This window comes from Amia ocellicauda, chromosome 12 (genome assembly GCF_036373705.1).
Source record: "Amia ocellicauda isolate fAmiCal2 chromosome 12, fAmiCal2.hap1, whole genome shotgun sequence".
In the NCBI taxonomy this organism is placed as follows: Eukaryota; Metazoa; Chordata; class Actinopteri; order Amiiformes; family Amiidae; genus Amia; species Amia ocellicauda.
The window spans coordinates 309854-330949 of record NC_089861.1 but is presented as its reverse complement, the minus strand read 5'-3'; the positions used below and the strand labels follow the sequence as shown (position 1 = coordinate 330949).

Here is a 21096-nt window from a genome sequence, read left to right as displayed (position 1 = left end):
ACTCTGCGGCTCGTCTGGCGTCTCTCTGCCCCGATTCACACACGCTACTCCACTGCTCCGCTCCCTCCACTGGCTCCCAATACCGGCACGCATTCAGTTCAAGACACTGACCCTCACCTACCGCTGTCTTGACCACACTGCACCAAGCTACCTTCAGACACTCGTCTCTCCATACATCCCCTCCAGACCACCGCGCTCCTCCAGTGCCAGAAGACTAACTCTGCCTCCTCTCCACTCTCCTTCCTCCAGAGCCGCCCCTTCTCTTCCTTGGCCCCTAAATGGAGGAAGACCTGCCCACCGAAGTCAAAACAGCAGAGTCCCTGACCTCCTTCCAGCAATTACTCAAGACATCTTTTCAGACAGTACTTATAATATTAGTCCTTTTAATCCCCGTCAGATAGCACTAATAAGTGTGTGTGTGTGTTCAGCAGTGTAGCACTAGTAACAGTGTGTGTGGGTGGGTGTGTGATGTTACAGGGGAGCAGAAGCACCCCCCTGCCGGCGACACCAGAAACTCGGTGGAGCTGCACGACACGCCCGGAGACAACAGCTTCTGGGAGGAGATTAAAAGCGAGTGCAAGCGGTACCACAACGTGACAAACAGGTACCTGGGTGAGCGGAGTGCCGGGACACTGCAGGAGACACTCTCTCGACACTCATTCTGTGGGTTCAAATCGAGACCAGGGGCAGCTGATTGAGACTAAAATGGATGATGTCTAAATAACTTCAATTAAGCAATTAAGACCAGAGGACAACTGACGAGCAGAAAGCCCGGCGTCTCTGGAGGACTGCAGCTGCATTCCTCCGAGCTTCGCCAGCTGGTTTTCATTTTAAGATGCCCGCCTGAAATCCAGACCATGCAATTCTCCAAACATATACTTTTAAAATGATGCAAGAAATGAGATCCCAGAAAAGCCAGTTTGGCTTCGGACCGCTGCAGTTTTTGGTCCCTCTCTGGCCCGCAGGCTACGACCCCATCGGAGACTACGTTCACACCAAAGCCGGCGCCTGCGGGGCGGAGGAGCGGGACCAGAGCAGAGCAGGCCGTGGTGCTGCAGAACAAGCACTCGGGCCGGTTCCTGGCCATGGAGAATGGGGCGCTGGTGGGACTGCAGGCGTACTGCCAGGCCAGCACCTAGTGTCTGGAGCAGCGGAGCAGCTGGCACTCAGGGGAGAGGCATCCTTCTGTATGAGAACTGCACTTTTGTAGTTGTAGTTTTCATTTCAGCACTCCAGCCCAAGATCAGATCCATCCACAGGTTCACAAAGGACCACAGCTGAAGAGTCACATTGAAAGTATACAAATATTTATTATGTAGAAACTGTACAACAGGAATTCCTGGCCAGTCGCATTTTGAAACGAACCCCCAAATCAACCCCCCCAGCAATGGCAGGACTTCCCTCCACAAACGAGGCCGTTAGAATCTCTTGCGCTTAATGATCTCGGGCTTCCAGTTCACCGGGTGCGTCTCTTCACTCTGCAGGAGAGAGAAAAGGATTAAAATAAACGTGTGACTGACCCCTGCGCCCCTCATTTATTTCCTGCTCCGGGTCCAGGACCCGCTGGCTCTTGCCGCAGCGTCTTGGGGGGGCACTGCGTACTCTCAGACGCGCAGAGTAACACACAACAGACCAGACGCACGAGGACAGATCAGACCAGAGCAGTAAGTAAAGTGACGAGCGAGTGAAACCCGAGCGGACGGGCCCTCTCCTCACCGCGGAGTCGTCCTCCCGGTACACTTTGATGGTCTTGTCGGCCTCGGCGGTGATCAGCCGGCTCTCCGAGTTGTCGAACATGCAGGCGAAGATGCCCGACTCGCTGTCCAGGGAGCCGGGCTGCACGGCCGCGTGGATCCTCTGGAAGTTGTAGCCGGTCCTCCAGTCCCACATGTGGATGGTGCCGTTGTCGGCTGCGGGGGGAGAGAGGCGGGATTGTATTCACCAGAAACGAAACCATTTAGAACAACGAACTGCCAGAACCAGCTTAGAAAGCCCCGGACGGCCGTGACACCAGCGTACCTCCGGACACCAGCACCCCGTCCGAGTTCACCGCCAGGGTGTTGATGATGGCGTTGTGACCCGACAGGTTCTGGATGAAGTTTCCATCCGGGAACTTCCACTGCTTGATGTTATCGGGTGAACCGGAGGCAAACGTGTACCTGGGAGGGTGAGACACACGCATGTGAAACGGCATGGAGAGGCTGGGCGCTGCGGATGGCGCGACACTCGGAGGGTGAAATGAACACGTGGGGTGTAGCGGTGGACGCATCCAGGCGGTGTCTGGAGCGCCCCACGCGGTCCGGGACTCACTGTCGGGGATGCAGGACGACCGCTCGGACAGACTTCTTGTGGTTGGTCAGCGTGGCGCGAGTCTTCCCTGCCACCAGATCCCACAGTCGGATCGTGGTGTCGTGACTGCCTGGAAACACAACACACACATCCCGTCACCGACACGCCATTTAAACACACATCTCACCGCACACACTACTGTACCACAGACACCCATTTAAACAACACCTCACCCGGGAGATAAAATTAACTTTCAGCCACTAGCCACTGTTTCTGGTAGAGGGAAAAAACTTAGCAGCTACTTGGTATTTTTACCAGACAAAGGCAAACATCACCAAAAGTGCATGAGGGTGCGTAAATGTGTGGTGACCATGTTAAAACGTGGCATTTATTCAGGTAAATAATCAATCACAATAACAAACGCTAGTTGCACACCTGTAGACTAGATGGATGTGTAGGAGGGAAAAGGATCTGGATAGAAAAACATGCTCCACAGTCTCTACTTGCAAGTGTTATAAGGTCTTTGACCAAAACACTGCATTCTGTTGAATTATAACACTTGCTAATAGAGAGAGTGTACAAGAGCATAATTTACAAATTAATCAATCACACATGCAATAACATGGCAGCTAATGCGGATCTGTATCAACACACTAAACTAACACATGAGAAGGGGTGCTATATGGTGACATTATTGCTCTTCAGTGTTACTCCCTTCTCTGAGTTTCTGCACGTCATTAAAAGAATTTCATTGGATTGGCTAGATATCCTTAGAGTCTAGGTCTGTGGTGGGTAAAACATATATAATCTCTAGGAATGATGACAGACAGTAACATCCTTTCCATTGGTCAATACCGCACGTCAGCAAAGACACGATGTGAACAAACCGCACGCTTCTCTTCAGCACAATCTCCGCTACGCAGCAAAACATGTACATCTCCATCACAAATCATAAACATTAATTAATACATTGTAATTGATGCAACTGATTAATACTTATCTAACACAACTTTGTTACATAAATATCAATGTAAAAATACATTAGAAGATTTATGGAAATAGCATAATAACAGCAGACCTGTCAACTCGTGTCAGACTCTTGTAGTATTGTCCGGACATTATCACAGCTGTTTATTGTCACAATTTCAAATTAACTATGAAGGTTGTGACTATTTGTTTTATAAAGGCATATTTTGCAATTACAGCTGTAACTGACCGACCAATATGTTTTCTTTTTCATTTGTTATACATTTTCATTCAGTTGCCAGTTTAGCAATGTGAGCTGCAATAAGAATGCCACCAGGACCCTAATGTTAAGGCAATGTTTTGCGGTCACAACAGCGAAATACAAAATGTACCTATCTAGCTAATTGATATAATCTACTTGGCTAAACAATTTACCTTTCCTCTCCAAACCACACTCAGACTCTGCATTTGGAAACAGAACTGTGCGCTCGAGTTAGAGCAAATACAGAAAAAATAGCAATAGCTGGCTGTGTATGTATTCATGCGTTTGTTGTTACTCTTTCCTTTTGTCATATTATAATTCTGTAACACTTTGATCCAGGTAATTAAAAAGCCAGTAATTATGACTATGAAAAGTAAAAGTAATAATTTTTCCACATCCTTAACCACTTTGCTTCTGCTTCATTGCTCGCCATGAAATCTGTCCTCCTGGACCGAAGACTGTCCAGATGCCATATATTTAAAAAAAACATTGCGGTTTGCCAAATCAACCAACATATCAACAGTACAACGTCAACAAATTAATTCGTATTTTTAAATATACTGAAAAATATTCCATTAGAAACTAAAATCCGAGTTCCGTACCCTTGTTGGCTCCCCGCCGAAGTGGCTGGTAAAATTGACAGATTTACCCACCACAGGCTAAATCGACCCGCATGAGGGTGGCGGGTGTTAATTTTATTCCCTGACCTCACCGCATACACTACTGTACCACAGACGCACCTGTCTACTGTAACACAAGAACGACAGCGGTTTCAGGAGTCCACACGACCCAATACATACTAGCTCATATGTTTACATGTTCAGTCATCAGAAGACAGCGCACACACAGCAGGAATAACATAAAGCTCAATGTGGCCCCGCCTGGCCTGACTGAGGGCACGTGGAACTGGCCAGGGCGATACCGGGACTGTACGAGATTCCCCCCCACAGTACCCGTGATGATCTGCGGCTCCGCTGATTGGCACTTGACAGTGGCGACCGTGTTCGTGTGTCCGGACAGCGTGTGCACGTTGGCCTTGGTCCGGATGTCCCACACCTGCAATAAACACGGTAAGACGCCTTCAGAGAAGTAAGCGGAGCACACAACTGAAACATCATGCACAATCGTGTTTAACTTATTTAACTGCGATATGTACGTACTGGTGCTCAAAACGTCAGACTGACAAGCCAAGAGATGCTGCAGACAGCGGGACTCCCGACACACAAACCACCCCCCAACACACACAGACACTCCCCCCCGGCGGCCTGCTCACCCGCGCAGTGGCATCTCGGCTGCACGTGACCAGCACGTCGATGGTGGGGTGCAGGTCCAGGTCGTACACGGCGCTCAGGTGCCCGTGGTAGTGTCTGATCACCTGGAGAGCGGGGCAGGAGAATGAGGATTCGACAGGAACGGGTGGCAGGCAAACAATAGATGCAATGAACGAGAAAGCGAGACATGCCAGCGAGCGGCGGGCGCTACCTTGTTGTACTCCAGGTCCCAGCACTTGACCTGCTTGTCCTCGCCGCAGGAGAAGAGGTAGGGGCTGCGCGAGCTGACGGCCACACCCCGCACAGTGCTGATGTGCCCCGTGAGAGACAGCTTCAGCTTGCCGCTGGCCAGGTCCCAGATCTGTGGACAGAGGAGCGCTCAGGGTCAGGAGCGCGGCTCGCAGGACACGGTGCGACAGGAGATCAGACAGGCGAGAAGCCTCTACGATCCCAGTCCAGTCAACACGCATCACAGATAAATAATCAACACAGCAATGTGTGGAACAATGACACCCAAGCTCAACTGGACAGAGGACCGCTCTGTGAGCTGGCGTGGCAGACTGGCACCTCCAGCATAGTGCAGAGGGTTTAGCCCAGTTACAAAACAAACACCAAGCAGAGCAACAGGAAGTTCTGTCTCTGGAAGAACAGACACTCAGAGTCCAGGGACAATCTCTTTCACCTGAGTCACAGGAGATTTTAGGGGGGGCCTGCCTCAGACACCACGGACAAGAACAAACCTTTATAGTCCTGTCAGCCGAGCCGGTGACAAACCACTCGTTCCCCGGCTCCACCGCGATGGACCGCACCCAGCCCAGGTGTCCGCTGATCACCTGCAGGACAAACACACAGGACATCGTATTGACATTATTCAACAATCCCCAAGACCCAGGACACATTTCTGGTGGACAATGGAACGGAGCGCAGGCGGTGATGTGTCCTCACCCGGTACAGCTTCCATGGCGGGTGCCACTGTGGCTTGGGCATGGTGGGGGCCTTCCTGGCCACCAGAGAGTTCTTCATCCCTCCCGCCTCCATGAGCGACTGGAAGAGCAGAGCACACATTACACACACATCACACGGCCGGGGTGCTCACATACAGGGCGGTGCAGACCGGGGTCGCCGGTTTGATGAGACACACACACAGCAGCGTACCGCTCAATTGACCGACTCACCAGGGTGTGTCCGGGGGCCTGGGACCTCTCTGCAGAGCCGGCGTGTCGGTGGATATCGGCCACACCGGCTGCCGTGCGGCCGGCCTCCAGCCTGCGGATCGAAACAGGGCCGTGTCAGATGAGAGGGGGCGGAAGTGCGAAGCATCGCACATGCGACCGCCACTGTCTGCATCGGCAGGTTTAGCTCAATTAAGCATAAGGCCCGATCAAAACCCAGACGTAGAAATCACAAATCCCTGCGCAGCAACAGCAGCCAGGGGTTGTTTTAGCAGCATTGCGGGCCGACAATTACTCGTGTACAAGAGTGCGCTTCGAGAGCCGCAGGCCAGTCAGGGGCTTGACACAGAAGAGGCCGCAGTACATAAGAAAGTTTACAAATGAGAGGAGGCCATTTGACCCATCGTGCTAATTTGGCGACAAGTACCTTGATTGAGATGGCGGCAGTGCCATGGCCAAGGACTGAACACCAGCATCGCTGGGCATCTTCTGGACCTGGGTATCAGCAGTGAGGGCAAGGCCTGAGGGGGGGAAACAAACACACTGAATATACACACAACACGAGCCCTGTGCAATCGCTCCATCGCCTCACTGAACCCGCACCGAGCCCCATCAGACCACAGCAAAGTCACCGTTTCATAAACTGCACACATGCCCCCCCCCCCCCCCCCCCCCCAAAGAAACCAGACAGCCAATCTAAAGCTGCACAGAAAGTAATGAAACTGACTCCTCTACGAGCCTGAACACAGGGATGTCAAGGCAGAGTGAAGGGAGTGCCGGCACGGGGGGTACCTGGGCCGGAGGGGTACGGGTGAGTCCCAGTGATGACGTACTCTGCATCGTGACCTGAAAACACAAGACATGCCGGGTTCAGCACAACACCCTGCACTGTCTGCTCTGGCACAGGAGCAGCGCTGCACAAACGGACCTGCAGCAATGGTTCTGCAGCACACTGCTGTGCATGCGCCCCTACAGAGAGATGTGCCATAGCACACTGAACTGATACTGAACAGTTTGGACGCCCGAATGCATCTGTCTTAGTGTATCTTGTGTATGTCATATTGTTCTTGTGTTCATTGTGCTTTATAACCGCAAGTTATTGTTATTGTATAAGGTATAAGTTATTGTTTTGTTAGTGTGAAGCTGGGGTCAGGGGTCGAGACTCATGGATTGTAACCAGAGGGGCTTCAATCCCAGATGAGACTCTGCTGCACCCAGACTGCTACAGTAAAAACCCCACAGGTACCCTGATGAGTTCCTTAAACCCATTACCAATTAATCCAGGCTTTAACTGAATCCCGGAGGTGGATCACAACGCTACGTGAGCGGCGCCTCACTGCCGAAAGACTCACCCGGGTCGACGGAGAAGCTGTGCTGGCCGTAGGGGTCCGAGGCCTGGTGGCCCTTGTCTTTGCCCTCCTTGAGGACGGGCATGTGCAGCACGGGGCTGTACTCCGCGCGTAGCTTCAGAGCCATCTTCAGCTTGTGACTGCCGGGACAGGAGGCAGGCATTAACAGCGCTGTTCAGAACCTCCTACACAGTCATTCGACTTGCACATGCAAACAGCAGGGGGTTTCGCACGTTTAAACTAGAATACGAGTGAATATCCAAACCCAAGTTTGCAGTGAAATAAAACCTCTCCTTTTAGGGGTGAATCAAAGCAGCTTGCTCTGCCATGCTAACCAAGAAAGATCGTAGTGCTTTTAAACACCACTGGTCTCGTCTCTTTCCTGTGAAGCACAGTAACAGACGCTGGGCACATGAGCACAGATGCCAACAATACTGGGGATGTCTAACACTGGACTGCTCAGTGTCGGCCCTAACCAGCAGCTGAAAAAGAAAGACACGATGTTGGAAGTAAACAGCGCTTACCTTTCTTCGTCCAGAGAGACTGGTTTCGCGTGATCCCCCACAAACATGTCGTGAGTCCTCTTGAGAGACCTGAACACCAGTGTGTGCACAGAGTGCTTCTGCACCTCCTGACACAGAGAGAGAGAGAGAGAGAGAGAGAGAGAGAGAGAGAGAGAGATCAGCTCATACACAGAGACCTCCTGGCACTGAACACAGCAGAGACAGAGGTCAGATTGGACGAACTTTCAATTACTTAGTTAATTACCCTTAATTTAAGTCATTTGCTTACATTTGAACCAAAAAGTTGGTTCTTTCATAAGTTAAGTTCCTTATAGAAATGTATACTTAAAATCCCTTGTTTAAAAGCGGTTTAATGAAGCATGAGAGCTCGGCTGGTACACAAAGCAGCGGGGTAGGGGCTGGGAACCCCGGATGTAAACACTGTCCGCTGGCTCTGCTACACATGGGCGATCACATCCGTTCAGACTGAATGACTTGAGCAGCTTTCTGAGCTCTGTGTATCACTCATTAAACTGCTCTCTCACACCGCCAGTGCTGTGTACCATGTGCAGCTGCGCGGATGCCTCGTAATCTATATTGTCTGAATATTTCACCTGCACGTCGGTACACTTCAACCTGTAACTGTATTATTTGTATTATCTGATTTGTATTATTGCACTCGTATCCTGTAAGTCGCCCTGGATAAGCGCGTCTGCCAATAAATAAATACTAATGTTACTGATAGAGGTCTGTGTTCAGAGAGGACAGTCGGTGAGGTATTACGAGCCCATGAGCAGGACTCTCACTGTACAGACACAAAGCACACGGACGGATATAAACGTGATGCCGCCCCGGCCTGACTGCGCAGCTCGGCTCACGACACACACGGCGGATGCTTTAGAAAGACACAATACACAGCTACACTGTCTCGGGTTACCTCCACCATGCTGTCCGTGTGTGTAGACGGCTGCTCCCCGTGGACTCGCTGTATTATCAGCACCAAACAAAGCAAAGCGAGCCGATCAGCACAGCGCCGCGGCAGGAAGAAGAGACGAACCGGAACAACAACTGACTTCCGCTTCCGGGGCGCGCTGCACTGAGTTCATATTGAATAGAGCGATTGTGACAGCGCCACCTAGAGAGCGGAGGCCAGAGGGCCGCTGTTATACAGCCAACCATCCCGCACAGCAGCACAGCCTGGATTTGACACCAGCAGACTGCACAGCACACTTTAATTATCAAAAAACACTTTAAAACTACTACAGTCTATAGCTCAATTTGTAACAAAAATACAGTACGTATGGCAGACTGTAGTATTTAGTGGAAGATGGCAGATGTCATATCAGTCCACAAGAAAGGGGACAAAACTGAGCGAGGAAATTACAGACCAATCAGTCTCACCTGCATCACCTGTAAAATGTTGGAAAAAATGATTAGACAGAAAATAGAGGAGCATCTCAATGAAACCCATATTCTTGGAGATAGTCAACATGGGTTTAGACGTGGCAGATCATGTCTTACTAATTTATTAGAATTTTTTGAACATGCAACTGCAGCTGTAGATCATGTGAAGCATATGATAAGATATACTTAGATTTTCAAAAAGCTTTTGATAAGGTTCCACACCAAAAACTGATCCTCAGATTGGAAGCTGTAGGCATTCAGGGTAATGTAAGAAGATGGATTATGAACTGGTTGATGTCTAGGAAACAGAGGGTGTCGATTAGAGGAGTCACTTCTAACTGGATTGAGGTTGTTAGTGGAGTTCCACAGGGATCAGTATTAGGGCCTGTGCTTTTTCTAATCTATATTAATGATCTGGACTCTGGGATATACAGCAAACATGTCAAATTTGCAGATGATACTAAAATAGGTGGCTCAGCAGATACAATCTCAGCAGCACAGGCTATTCAAAGGGACTTAGATAATATTCAGTTGTGGGCCGACACCTGGCGGATGAAATTCAATGTGGACAAGTGCAAGGTAATACATGCAGGTAACAAAAATGTCCACTATAATTACACTGTGGGAGGAATAGAACTAGATGAAGTAACGCATGAGAAAGACCTAGGAGTCTATGTGGACTCCTCACTTTCTCCATCCAAACAATGTGGGGAAGCAATAAAAAAGGCAAACAGAATGTTAGGATATATTGTCAATAGTGTAGAATTGAGAACAAGGGCAGTAATGGCATCGACCACATCAAACCAGAGGAGCTTTTCCAGATCAGCAGGGACACACACACCCGGGGACACAAATGGAAATTGGGCTTCAAGTCATTCAAGACAGAAAACAGGAGACACTTCTTCACACAGAGAGGCGTCACAATCTGAACAAACTCCCCAGCGATGTGGCTGAAGAGACAATTTCGGAACATTCAAAAACAGACTGGATAGGATCCTTGATCACTTAGTTATTAATGGACACCAAACGAGCACGATGGGGAGAATGGGCTCCTCTCAATTGTACACTTTCTTATGCTCTTATGTTCTTATGTGCTTATTTATTATTAGTCCTCAGAGTGTATTAATCTTCATCATCGTCATCATCATCATAATCACAACAAACCGACTATTTTGAGGCAGTGAGGAGAATTAGTTTTATAATAATAATAATAATAATAATAATAATAATAATAATAATAATAATAATAATATGTAGTTATAGTGGTAGTACTATTTATTTCCTAATAGACACCCAAGGTGACAGAAACACTTCTCAAAAGCATTAGACTACATAATACAGTAAAAATCGACAAGAAACACAAGTCCTTGTAAATGTTGGAGTAAGCCAGTACAACACATATAGCAGTTCCTTCACTGCTGTGTACAGAGAGGCAAAGCTGCAAGCTGGGTTTTTAATCTCACAGTTAATACACTGACTCTCTTGACTGATTTCTCGCACATGGACTCTGTATTTGGGTCCTGCAGGTTTTCACAGCCCGATGCACCAGTACCACGCAGTACCAGTACCACCCAGCCCTCACAATCCGCGGTGTCTGGGAGGAAGACTGTTGTTGGGCAGTGAGATGCCCAGTAGGTGGCGCTGGAGAGCCACTGAAGCAGAGTGACACATGGCCACATGAATGATGGTGACCTGCTCTCAGTGGGAACAGTCCACCCCTGTTATCTATATGAATTCTATAACTTTCAGCTTGAGACTGCTCTGCAAACATGCAATATGGGCTGTCTGGACCCGGCGCACAAGTAATAATCCATACTGTGCAGGCCGAAGGTATTAACAGGTGTTATTAGTTGAACATGGTGTCTCAGACAGTGGCGAAGAGGAAAAGCTAAACAACAATCAAAAGACACTGAGAGAATTTAGGCACAGCACCACGAAACATGGACAAATCACAGACCCTGCCTGGAGTCTAATTCATATACATATCACATACATGGCCCCTGCATAGAGTCTCATGGATCCGTGGATCTTTCTAATGTGAGTCCATTGGTCAACACACTCTTTAGCCCCTTTCACATTAACACACCATGCCGGGTTCTGACCCACTTTTTATCAGCCTGGGTTTGGACTTGCATCGCTGTGAAAGCACACAGAGGAGTAGAAAGTGGGTCGACCCAGATAAAGAGCAACCTGCCACCTCAAATGGGACAGACAACCAGACAGCGGGCGTGACGGGGGCATGTCAGAAGAGCTTGTGACATGTGACCACACTGTCATGACCTCTTCTTCTTCTTCTCGATACATCTTCTCATGCCTGTAGACATCTGCTTTACTGAGCGTTACAAGCTGAGCTCAACAGAGTCCCAACCATCACCTCTCACAGCTCCCCTAAGCCCAGCCCAGCTCCATGTTTAAAGATCTGTTCCCAGACTGAAGGAGCACGGTCAGCACTTCACCTAAGGCTAAGGAAGGACCAAAGTACAGGAGTGATTCCGTGTTTCTTCACCACTGAGGAGGGGTATTCAGTTTGTTCAATAAACTGTTGTACACAGAGTTTGGAGACATCTTTTAGTGACAGGGTTGATCAACGTTGTGTTTTTTGTGAGACCTTCTCTAATTCAAACCCACAATGCTTTGCAGTCTATTACAGTCTATTGGTTTCCACATTGTTTGGGGCCCCTACACTGAACTTGAGGAGAGATGCCCAGGCCTTATTACTCTCCCCCCGTCAAAATGACACTCTGTGAAAAAGTAAAACAAGACAAACAACAACCATGCCACGCCGTGTGTCGGTTGTGTTCGTGTTCTCTGTGAGCTCTTGTTTGCCTGGAGGAAATGAGCAGGAGCCCTGCTGTGGTTCAATGACCAGAGGACAGGCCTTACACAATCCCAACAAAATACCTGTCCTCACACACAGAGGAAATTCATTATGGACATGATGTTCTGTCACAGGTAGGGTCCTGCAGTGTTCTCACAGCCCATTCCTGGTTTAAACATCATTTGTTTTCTTGACTTTTTACATCAGACCTTGTGTGCTGCACCATGTTCTCTTCTTCTGTGCCTCAATCTGGGGACACAAAGCAGGCCCCTGTCACATGACCTGTCACATGACCTCAGCTTCGGAGTTAACGCCTCACTTAAATCGTCAGGAGCCTTTCCAGTCAGTGCTTTATACTTTAGCAGAAGAATCGATCCTAAAGCCACTGGGAGCCAGTGCAGAGAAGCCAACGCAGGAGTGATGGGCCTGTCTATCTGATCCTGTTAAAGCCCTGTATCTGCAGGTGTGAAGAGGCATGGTTCGTGATCCTGGAAAACAACGCATTGAAATAGTGTAATCTAGATTAAATTAAAGCATGGACCAATCTCTCAGCATCAGACAAGGAGAGAAAGGATACCTTCCCAAATGATAAAATAACACGTTAGTAACATGTCTGATGAGAGATTGACCACCAGATTTCACATTAGAGGTCAGGTTCCCCAATTCAGTTTTAGTCAACTCAATCTGTCTCCAAGAACCTATTAATAATACTTTTTATGTTGGTTTATCTAAAGGCAGCATATTGTAACAATCTTCAATTGTCCAATTCCAAGATACTCAGCACAATGCCAAAGAAACAACAGTAAACATGAACTGCTCTTCTGTTCAAATAACACTACTACTACTACTAATATTAATAATAATAAGTGTACATTTTCTGCATTCAATTAAGAACATAAGAACATGAGAAAGTGTCCAATGGAGAGGAGGCCATTCACCCCATCGTGCTCATTTGGTGTACATTAATAACTGAGTGATCCAAGGATCCTATCCAGTCTGTTTTTGAATGTTCCCAAATTGTCTCTTCAGCCTCATCGCTGGGAAGTTTGTTCAGATTGTGACGCCTCTCTGTGTGAAGAAGTGTCTCCTGTTTTCTGTCTTGAATGACTTGAAGCCCAATTTCCATTTGTGTCCCCGGGTGCGTGTGTCCCTGCTGATCTGGAAAAGCTCCTCTGGTTTGATGTGGTCGATGCCATTACTGCCCTTGTTCTCAGTTCTACACTTTTGACAATATATCCTATCTTTCTCATGCGTTACTTCATCTAGTTCTATTCCTCCCATAGTGTAATTATAGTGGACATTTTTGTTACCTGCATGTAATACCTTGTACTTGTCCACATTGAATTTCATCTGCCAGGTGTCGCCCACAACTGAATATTATCTAAATTCCTTTGAATAGCCTGTGCTGCCAAGATTGTATCTGCTGAGCCACCTATTTTAGTATCATCTGCAAATTTGACAAGTTTGCTGTATATCCCAGAGTCCAGATCATTAATATAGATTAGAAAAAGCAAAGGCCCTAGTACTGATCCCTGTGGAACTCCACTAACAACCTCACTCCAGTTAGAAGTGACTCCTCTAATGGACACCCTCTGTTTCCTAGACATCAACCAGTTCATAATCCATCTACTTACATTACCCTGAATGCCTACAGCTTCCAGTTTGAGGATCAGTCTTTGGTGTGGAACCTTATCAAAAGCTTTTTGGAAATCTAAGTATATCATATCATATGCTTCACATGATCTACAGCTGCAATCTTAAATTAGTAAGACATGATCTGCCTCGTCTAAACCCATGTTGACTATCTCCAAGAATATGGTTTTCATTAAGATGCTCCTCTATTTTCTGTCTAATCATTTGTTCCAACATTTCACAGGTGATGCAGGTGAGACTGATTGGTCTGTAATTTCCTGGCTCAGTTTTGTCCTCTTTCTTGTGGATTGGTATGACATTTGCTGTCTTCCAGTCAGTTGGCACATCCCCTGTTCTAAGTGTCAATTGGTATATTTGAGTTAGCGGGCTTTAAATAATTTCCCTTATTTCTTTAAATACTGTTGGAAATATCCCATCTGGCCCAGGTGATTTGTTGGTTTTTAATTCTGCTAGTCCCTTTAGTACCTCCTCCACATTTATCCTGATCTCTCTTAGGGTTTGACTGGACTGATTGTTAACCTGTGGCATGTCATCTGTTTTTCTTTTGTGACATCTTTTGCCACATCTTGTTTGTTTTCCAAGATACTTAAATTTTGCCCTTTATCTGTTTCACTTCCTCCTTTATTGACCTCTTGCTGTTGTAATATTGAAAAAAGCTCTTTCTTTCTATTTCCCTCTTTGCTTTCCTGATCCATTTCTTAAGATCTCTTTGCAGCTCAACATATTCTATGTATTTTGTTTCATCTCCATCCCTTTTGTATGCGCTATACAACATTTTCTTCCTCTTGATAATTTTTTGCATACCTCTATTAAACCATTTTGGCCAGTGTTTGTTGGTCCTCAAGTTTTGGTACATTTTTCTCCTGAGCCTCAAGTAGTATATTCTTAAAATATACCAATCCATTTTCCATCTTCTAAGTGCCGCCTCATACCTTCAAGGTTTGCTTTTCTAAAATTGTAGACCATTGTTTTAGACTTGGTCCTTGTTTTTTGAAAGAATGCCTCAAAGCTAACCATATTGTGATCACAGTTTGCCATTGGTTCCCTAACTACTGTCCCCCTGACTCTATCTTGGTCATTTGAGAAGATCAAGTCAATACATGCTCTCTCCCTGGTTGGTTCCCTGAGTTAGAAAGCAGTCATTCACCATCTCAACCATTTCTATTTCTGCTTCTGTAGTCCCAACCGGGCTTTCCCAGACTATAACAGCCACATCCTTGCTACATGCAGTCCTGATTGATGTCTTGTACTCCTCTGTATTTTTGCACTTTGTTTGCACTTATGTTGTAAGTCACCCTGGATAAGGGTTTCTGCCAAGAAATAAAAATAATAATAATAATTGTACAATGCAGCATCTTGCTGAATATCTGAGTTGGGTGGTCTGTACTGAATTGACTTTAATTAAGGTAAACTACAGACCAGATTAACTTAAATTAAGGCAGTTAAAACAAAATGAGCCTTTCAGTTCTGTGTCATATGCAGGGAACAAGTGTGTTTTCAAACACCGGATATAACAGTGAAATAATGTTTTCGGAAAGTGAGTTTGTTGCATTTGTGAGAGAAAAACAATCCTTGCAGAATGTGGGCATGTGGTCTTGACATTATCTGAGTTTTAACAGACAAATAAGACCTTTCTGTTATAGTATTAAGACCACATTGTTGAGTGAAGAACAATAAATAAATAAATAAATAAATAAATAAATAAATAAATAAATAAATGGTCAAGCCATTTTGAGAATTATCCAAACATGGAGTTTACACAAACAGGACACTGTGCTTGTTTGACTTGTGTCTTTCCTTGACATGATTGGGAATAGTGTGTCTATGTGGGGGTGTTTGAAGCAATATTTGATGAAGCAAAGTACATCATTTCACCTTTTGTTGGAAGGAACATTGACCATTTAAAGGCTGTTAAGTTTTATCTTTCTTTTTTGTTATTTCTTCTTATTATTGTAATAAACCTTTGGATGTTTTAAATGTATTACACGCATATCCACTACACCTTTGAAGCCCATTTCCAGTTCCAGTAGATCTGTTGTGTATATGGTGTATATAATATAATATATGTATATGAGGTCCACAGATGCTGCATTGAATTATCCAGGATGTAATTGAAATTGAATTAAAATTGAATCAAAGGAAACTTTTCAATCAACAAGCAAACAAACATTCAAACCAGGTGAAATGTGTGCAGCTGGCAAACTGAAGCAGCAGCTATGGCGTCTGTCACTGATTAACAGGACAGCGCCACTCGGGTCAATGGACTGGGAGTCCAAACCAGCCACTTACTGACAGTCCAGTAATGATAATTATAAATCTAATCATTTTCATAATTAAAACAATCAAATCAGTAATAACAACAGTCTAATTATACAGGTACATGACTTGGACAGTAATAGAGTGACCTCTCGGTTTAACGGTCTGTGGGGTTTGGTTGTCCATTGGCCAAATTACCAGTTTTGAGCTCTAAATCACACCCCATGCCCATTATAAAACATTGCAATGCTTTTCATAATAACAGTCTAATAAAACATGTCCATGAATAACACAGTGATACATTACAGCAGAGGACATTTTATCTTCCGTTGTGTACCAATGTGCAAATAAAGGATGAACACACTGACCACACTGTTTGTGCACATTTTGTCCAGTGGCCGTTGTCCAGCTCAAGTTAACCATTAACGCAGAGTGCAGCCCCAGAGGGGGCCACATATAAGGGCCACAGTGTCCTGGGGGAAGCTGCATTGAACACAAGAGAGCTGGTGAGGATGAGCGCCAGCAAGATGAAGCTGCTGCTGCTGCTGGTCCTGAGCGTGTCCGCAGTGAGGGGCGCCTCGGATTACGATGAGGATGAGGAGGTGCGTTTTCCCTCTCTTCTCTCTTCTGTCTTCTGTCTTCTCTCTTTTCTCTCCTCTCCTCTCTTCTGTCTTCTCTCTTCTCTCTCCTCTCCTCTTCTCTCTTCTCTTCTCTCTCCTCTCTTCTCTTCTCTTTCTTCTCTTTCTTTTCTTTCTTCTCTACGTTGCAGAAGGCAAACGACTCTCTTAATAATCATAATCATTACAGTAATAATAATGATTGTAATCATTACAGTAATAATAATAATTATAATTATTAGTATTATTTAGTAATTATTATTATTACTGATTAATTCAAAGTTGAATGACACTGTGATTATTATTATTATTATTATTATTATTATTATTATTATTAATATCAAAAGTGTATGTATTTATTATATCTGTGGTGAATTGGTGATTTACTTTGGGTGAATTGCTCCAGTTTGATTAGTTTTTCCATTTTCTTTTTTCCCACAGATTATTGTGGCACTGAAGGTAGGAAACAGATCCAGAACTGACATTTTAACGCAGCTGAAATGGGGTTTTGGCTCCATGGTCCTAAGTGTTAAAGTGTTCTCTTTTTTAATGATTAATAAGCAAATAAATACATAAATAAAAGCATAAAGAAAATAAGATTGAAGTTGGTACAGTGGACAATTAGTTCATGTTAAATAAAAAATATTTATAAATGGGAATGTAAGGACATAAATGTCTCACATCAGTTCATTCACACAAGGATGTTTCAATAGGGGCGAGATAAGCCGTACAACGGTTACGTTTTCTTAATGCTGATTTCTGAAACATATTCACTTAATGTATGTTTATTTTAAGGCCACAGAAAAGGGGCAAACAGTTACATTTTATACAACCACCTGAAAATAGCCTAATTAAGTGGCTTGAATTAGTTTTTTCCTTTTTAGAAATTACTCTTCTGTGTCACTCTTTTGCCACCGGTTCATGCGAATTTGATTTAACGGCAGTAAGCCGGTGGAGCTGGGTCTCATGTTCCCTGTCCTGCTTGTGTCACACGCTGACCACCCGGCCCGCGTTTCTCCCTCAGCCCCATGTGGATGCCAGGGGACACCGGCCTCTAGTCCAGGGCTCCGAGAGGGTAATGGTGTCCCAGCCCGCGCCACCCCCCATCAGCGGCAGCGTGTACCGGGCGCGGCCCACCATCCCCCCCGCCCGCAGCGCCCTGCGCAAGGAGCCCGAGGTGCAGCCTGACGAGGGAGGCTGCACCCACCCGTCCGAAGAGCTGGTGAGATATCAACGCTAACTTCACTTACTGCGGCCTGTTCATATAGACATCTTGTGTACAGGGGTTTTAATTAAAGCTTCCTGTTTTAACCCTCATGAGAAGTATCCAGTGCACACAGTTCTATGGTTTACTACAGTATATCAGAGTACCATCTCATGTTGTTGTATCGTCTTCTCACTGTGTGTAGCACTGCTGAGCTTGACTACAGTTTCTCTCTTCTTCTCCAGGGCGCGTTGTGTCCAAATGGCTGTGAGCTGAAGTCTGCTCTCCTGAAGCAAGAACGAAATGTGAGACCAACCGTCGCTCAGCTGAAGAATGATATCCTGGGCCTGTCTCAGTCTTCTTCTATTATCTACAAGTACGTGGAAGGTCTCTCCAATGAGCTCCGAGAGAGACAGCGACAGACCCAAGGTGAGACATCTATCTATCTGTCTCTATCTCAATCTAAATGTTGTAATGGGACAAATAATTAAGCTCTGTCTCTCCCTCTCCCTCTCTCTCTCATGCGTGCCTTGTGGTGGTCAGACAACGGGAACCTGGTGAACGAGTACACCTCTGACCTGGAGCAGCACCACATCTACATCAAGCAGTCCATCGACACCACCTTCCCCTCCTCCATCCGCCACCTGCGCGGGGTCCTGGACAACCTGCGCAGCAAGATCCAGAAGCTGGAGACGGCCATCACCTCGCAGAACGAGAAGTGCAAGAAGCCGTGCACGGTGTCCTGCAGCATTCCCGTGGTCTCCGGGAAAGGTCTGAGCCACGTCCGTTACTTATGTTTGTTTTCAGTTTTCAGTGTTTCTTTGAAGTGATCCAGAATGAGGCTTTAGAAATCAGATGACTGGAGAAATATACAGAGTGCATTGTATTATGGGTCAGTGCTTCTCTGATAAATATATTTAAGACTTTAACATCGTCTTCCTGTATGTCCTACACAAAGCTGTAGATGAGATTATCTTCGTCTGACGTGTGAAGAGATGAGGGGTTGGGGGGGATTGATATATAGCCTGCCTGTGTTTCTCACCTGTCCATGTCCTCTCTGTGTTGCAGAGTGTGAAGACATCTTCAGGAAGGGAGGCGTGAGGTCCGAGATGTACTTGGTCCAACCTTCGGACTCCTTCTTCCGGCCGTTCAAAGTGTACTGTGACATGACCACCCAGCAAGGAGGTGGGCTGGGTCTCCCCGTGTGGTTATCTGAGTCACACAAAGCAGGCGGCTCCGTTCCTTAGGCCCCTTGCCTGTCATTTACTGTGTTTTATTCCTTCAGGCTGGACATTGATTCAGAAGAGGCAGGACGGAAGTGTGGACTTCGGCCGCCGGTGGGACGACTACAAGACTGGATTTGGAAATATTGCTTTCGATGTCGGCAAGGGCTTCTGTGAAACGCCAGGTGAGGAGAGATTTGGGAGGGAAGGAGGAGATGCTGCCCCTTTTGTGTCTAACGGGAGACCCAGGCGCAATGAAACATGTTCTGGATGTGTTTGTTATCATTATTTTAAAAAGTGGCTGAAATGTTAAATTATACAATCTGTGAATATATATGTGTGAGTGTGAGTCTGTGTGAGAGTGTTATTGCTAATGATCACGTTGCATTTTCCCGTTTAGGGGAGTATTGGCTTGGAAATGACCAGATCAGCCAGTTGACCAAAATGGGCCCCACGGAGCTCCTGGTTGAGATGACGGACTGGGACGGCAACAAAGTGTTGGCTCAATACCAGCAGTTCACGGTGCAGAATGAGGCATCCAACTACATGCTGGCGGTTGCCCGGTATCAGGGCACGGCTGGCAACTCTCTGATGGAAGGGGCACCTCAGCTGTTCGGTGACAACAGGACCATGACCATCCACAACGGCATGATGTTCAGCACCTACGACCGCGACAATGACAGATGGTAAGACGCAGCACCCCACAGCAACACCAAGACCAAAACAAACACAAACTCAAACATGAAGTCACCTGACCCTCAAAACTTTTCACATTTTCACATTTATTTATTTATTTATTTATCTGTGACCATGAAAACATTTGCCAGCGTCCTTTACCTCCTCATGGGTGGTTTCACCAAATTCTCCACACATTGATCTGTTTTCACTCCTCCAAGTGATCTTAAGTTAGAGACCCTGCCCTCTTAATGTCTGCTACACGGCACTGCCCGCAGATATCACTCAATGGAGGCGATGCTTTACAAAAATGCCAAAATTGAGTTGATTTTATGCTCTGGTTTATTTGAATATGATACCTGGTAGAACAGTAGAACATCATTAGAACTTTCTTGTAGATTTGTCTAGCTTTATATAGTCACACAAATAAGAAGGAGTTTCCGATCCACAACCCCTAACAATCCCCCTCTCTGTGTCTGTCCCCCGGCCCGCCCAGGTCCCCCGGAGACCCAGTGAAGCAGTGCTCCAAAGAGGATGGCGGGGGCTGGTGGTACAACCGCTGCCACTCCTCCAACCCCAACGGGCGCTACTACTGGGGAGGGCAGTACAGCAGGGACATGACCAAGCACGGCACGGATGACGGCATCGTGTGGATGAACTGGAAGGGCTCTTGGTACTCCCTGAAAGAGATCAGCATGAAAATCAGGCCCTACTTCGCCTCGAAGCGCTGAGCCGGCGACTGAGGCAACAGGCAGCGCCCGGGATCGGCAGAGATGGTGTGCACAATCCGGTGAACAATATTGTAAAGAAGAAAAAAGAACAGAAAATCCTTTGTCACCTGAACAACTGTAATAAAAATGACATGTTTCCATGCAATTGTGTGCGGAGGGAGAGAGCTGTGCATGAACTCCGCGGTCTGCTGTGGTTAATAAAGGGTCAGAACCTGTGTCTGTGTGAGGCGTCTTTGTGGCGGGTTCAACAGCCCGGCCCAGCGGAGGGGAGGCAGGAGACGCGCTGTAGGCCCTCCGCTCTCACTGAAGCACTTGAAACACTTTATTGAAACATCTGGTCTAATGCCCGGACGCTTAAACGGGTGTTTCCACTGGCTAAGCGTCTAGACGTGTCCGTAAGCGTCCGTCCCCACTGAGGACATGATTTTCTTTCAGAATTGGAGGTGTGTACTTGACTTGAGACACAGGGAGGAGATCAGATACATTGTATCGGAAGATATAATCTCAAGTGCCGTGTGCGATCACGAAGAAATTACAAGTTTATTAGCAGCATGGAGTGAAATCCACATACAGAGACAATGACTGCTTACAGTTAATATCCGAGTGCATTCAAAACTTGGATTTCACAGGACCGGTGCAGTGCCGTGACTAGTTAAAATAAACTGAAGGATAATAATCAGAGCGGTAGCAGCCGATATTCTTA

General features: G+C 46.5%; 2 protein-coding genes across 2 annotated transcripts; one reads left to right on the top strand and one right to left on the bottom strand.

The window, feature by feature from the left end:
• Positions 1-1290: 1290 nt before the first annotated feature.
• Positions 1291-8890, bottom strand: plrg1 (pleiotropic regulator 1). The gene is made up of 15 exons (XM_066717987.1): positions 8750-8890; positions 7834-7940; positions 7313-7449; positions 6753-6806; positions 6388-6481; positions 5964-6054; positions 5734-5832; positions 5529-5621; positions 5000-5149; positions 4791-4892; positions 4471-4573; positions 2311-2419; positions 2020-2159; positions 1717-1910; positions 1291-1478 (listed from the first exon to the last, which is right to left on the bottom strand). Exons 1-15 carry the CDS (start codon positions 8756-8758, stop codon positions 1419-1421), a joined length of 1542 nt encoding a protein of 513 aa, XP_066574084.1. The 5' UTR covers positions 8759-8890; the 3' UTR covers positions 1291-1418.
• A 7523-nt stretch (positions 8891-16413) lies between these two features.
• fgb (fibrinogen beta chain) lies at positions 16414-20608 on the top strand. The gene is made up of 9 exons (XM_066717986.1): positions 16414-16545; positions 17002-17019; positions 17585-17782; positions 18010-18193; positions 18308-18535; positions 18833-18949; positions 19050-19172; positions 19388-19673; positions 20159-20608. Exons 1-9 carry the CDS (start codon positions 16456-16458, stop codon positions 20391-20393), a joined length of 1479 nt encoding a protein of 492 aa, XP_066574083.1. The 5' UTR covers positions 16414-16455; the 3' UTR covers positions 20394-20608.
• Positions 20609-21096: the final 488 nt, after the last annotated feature.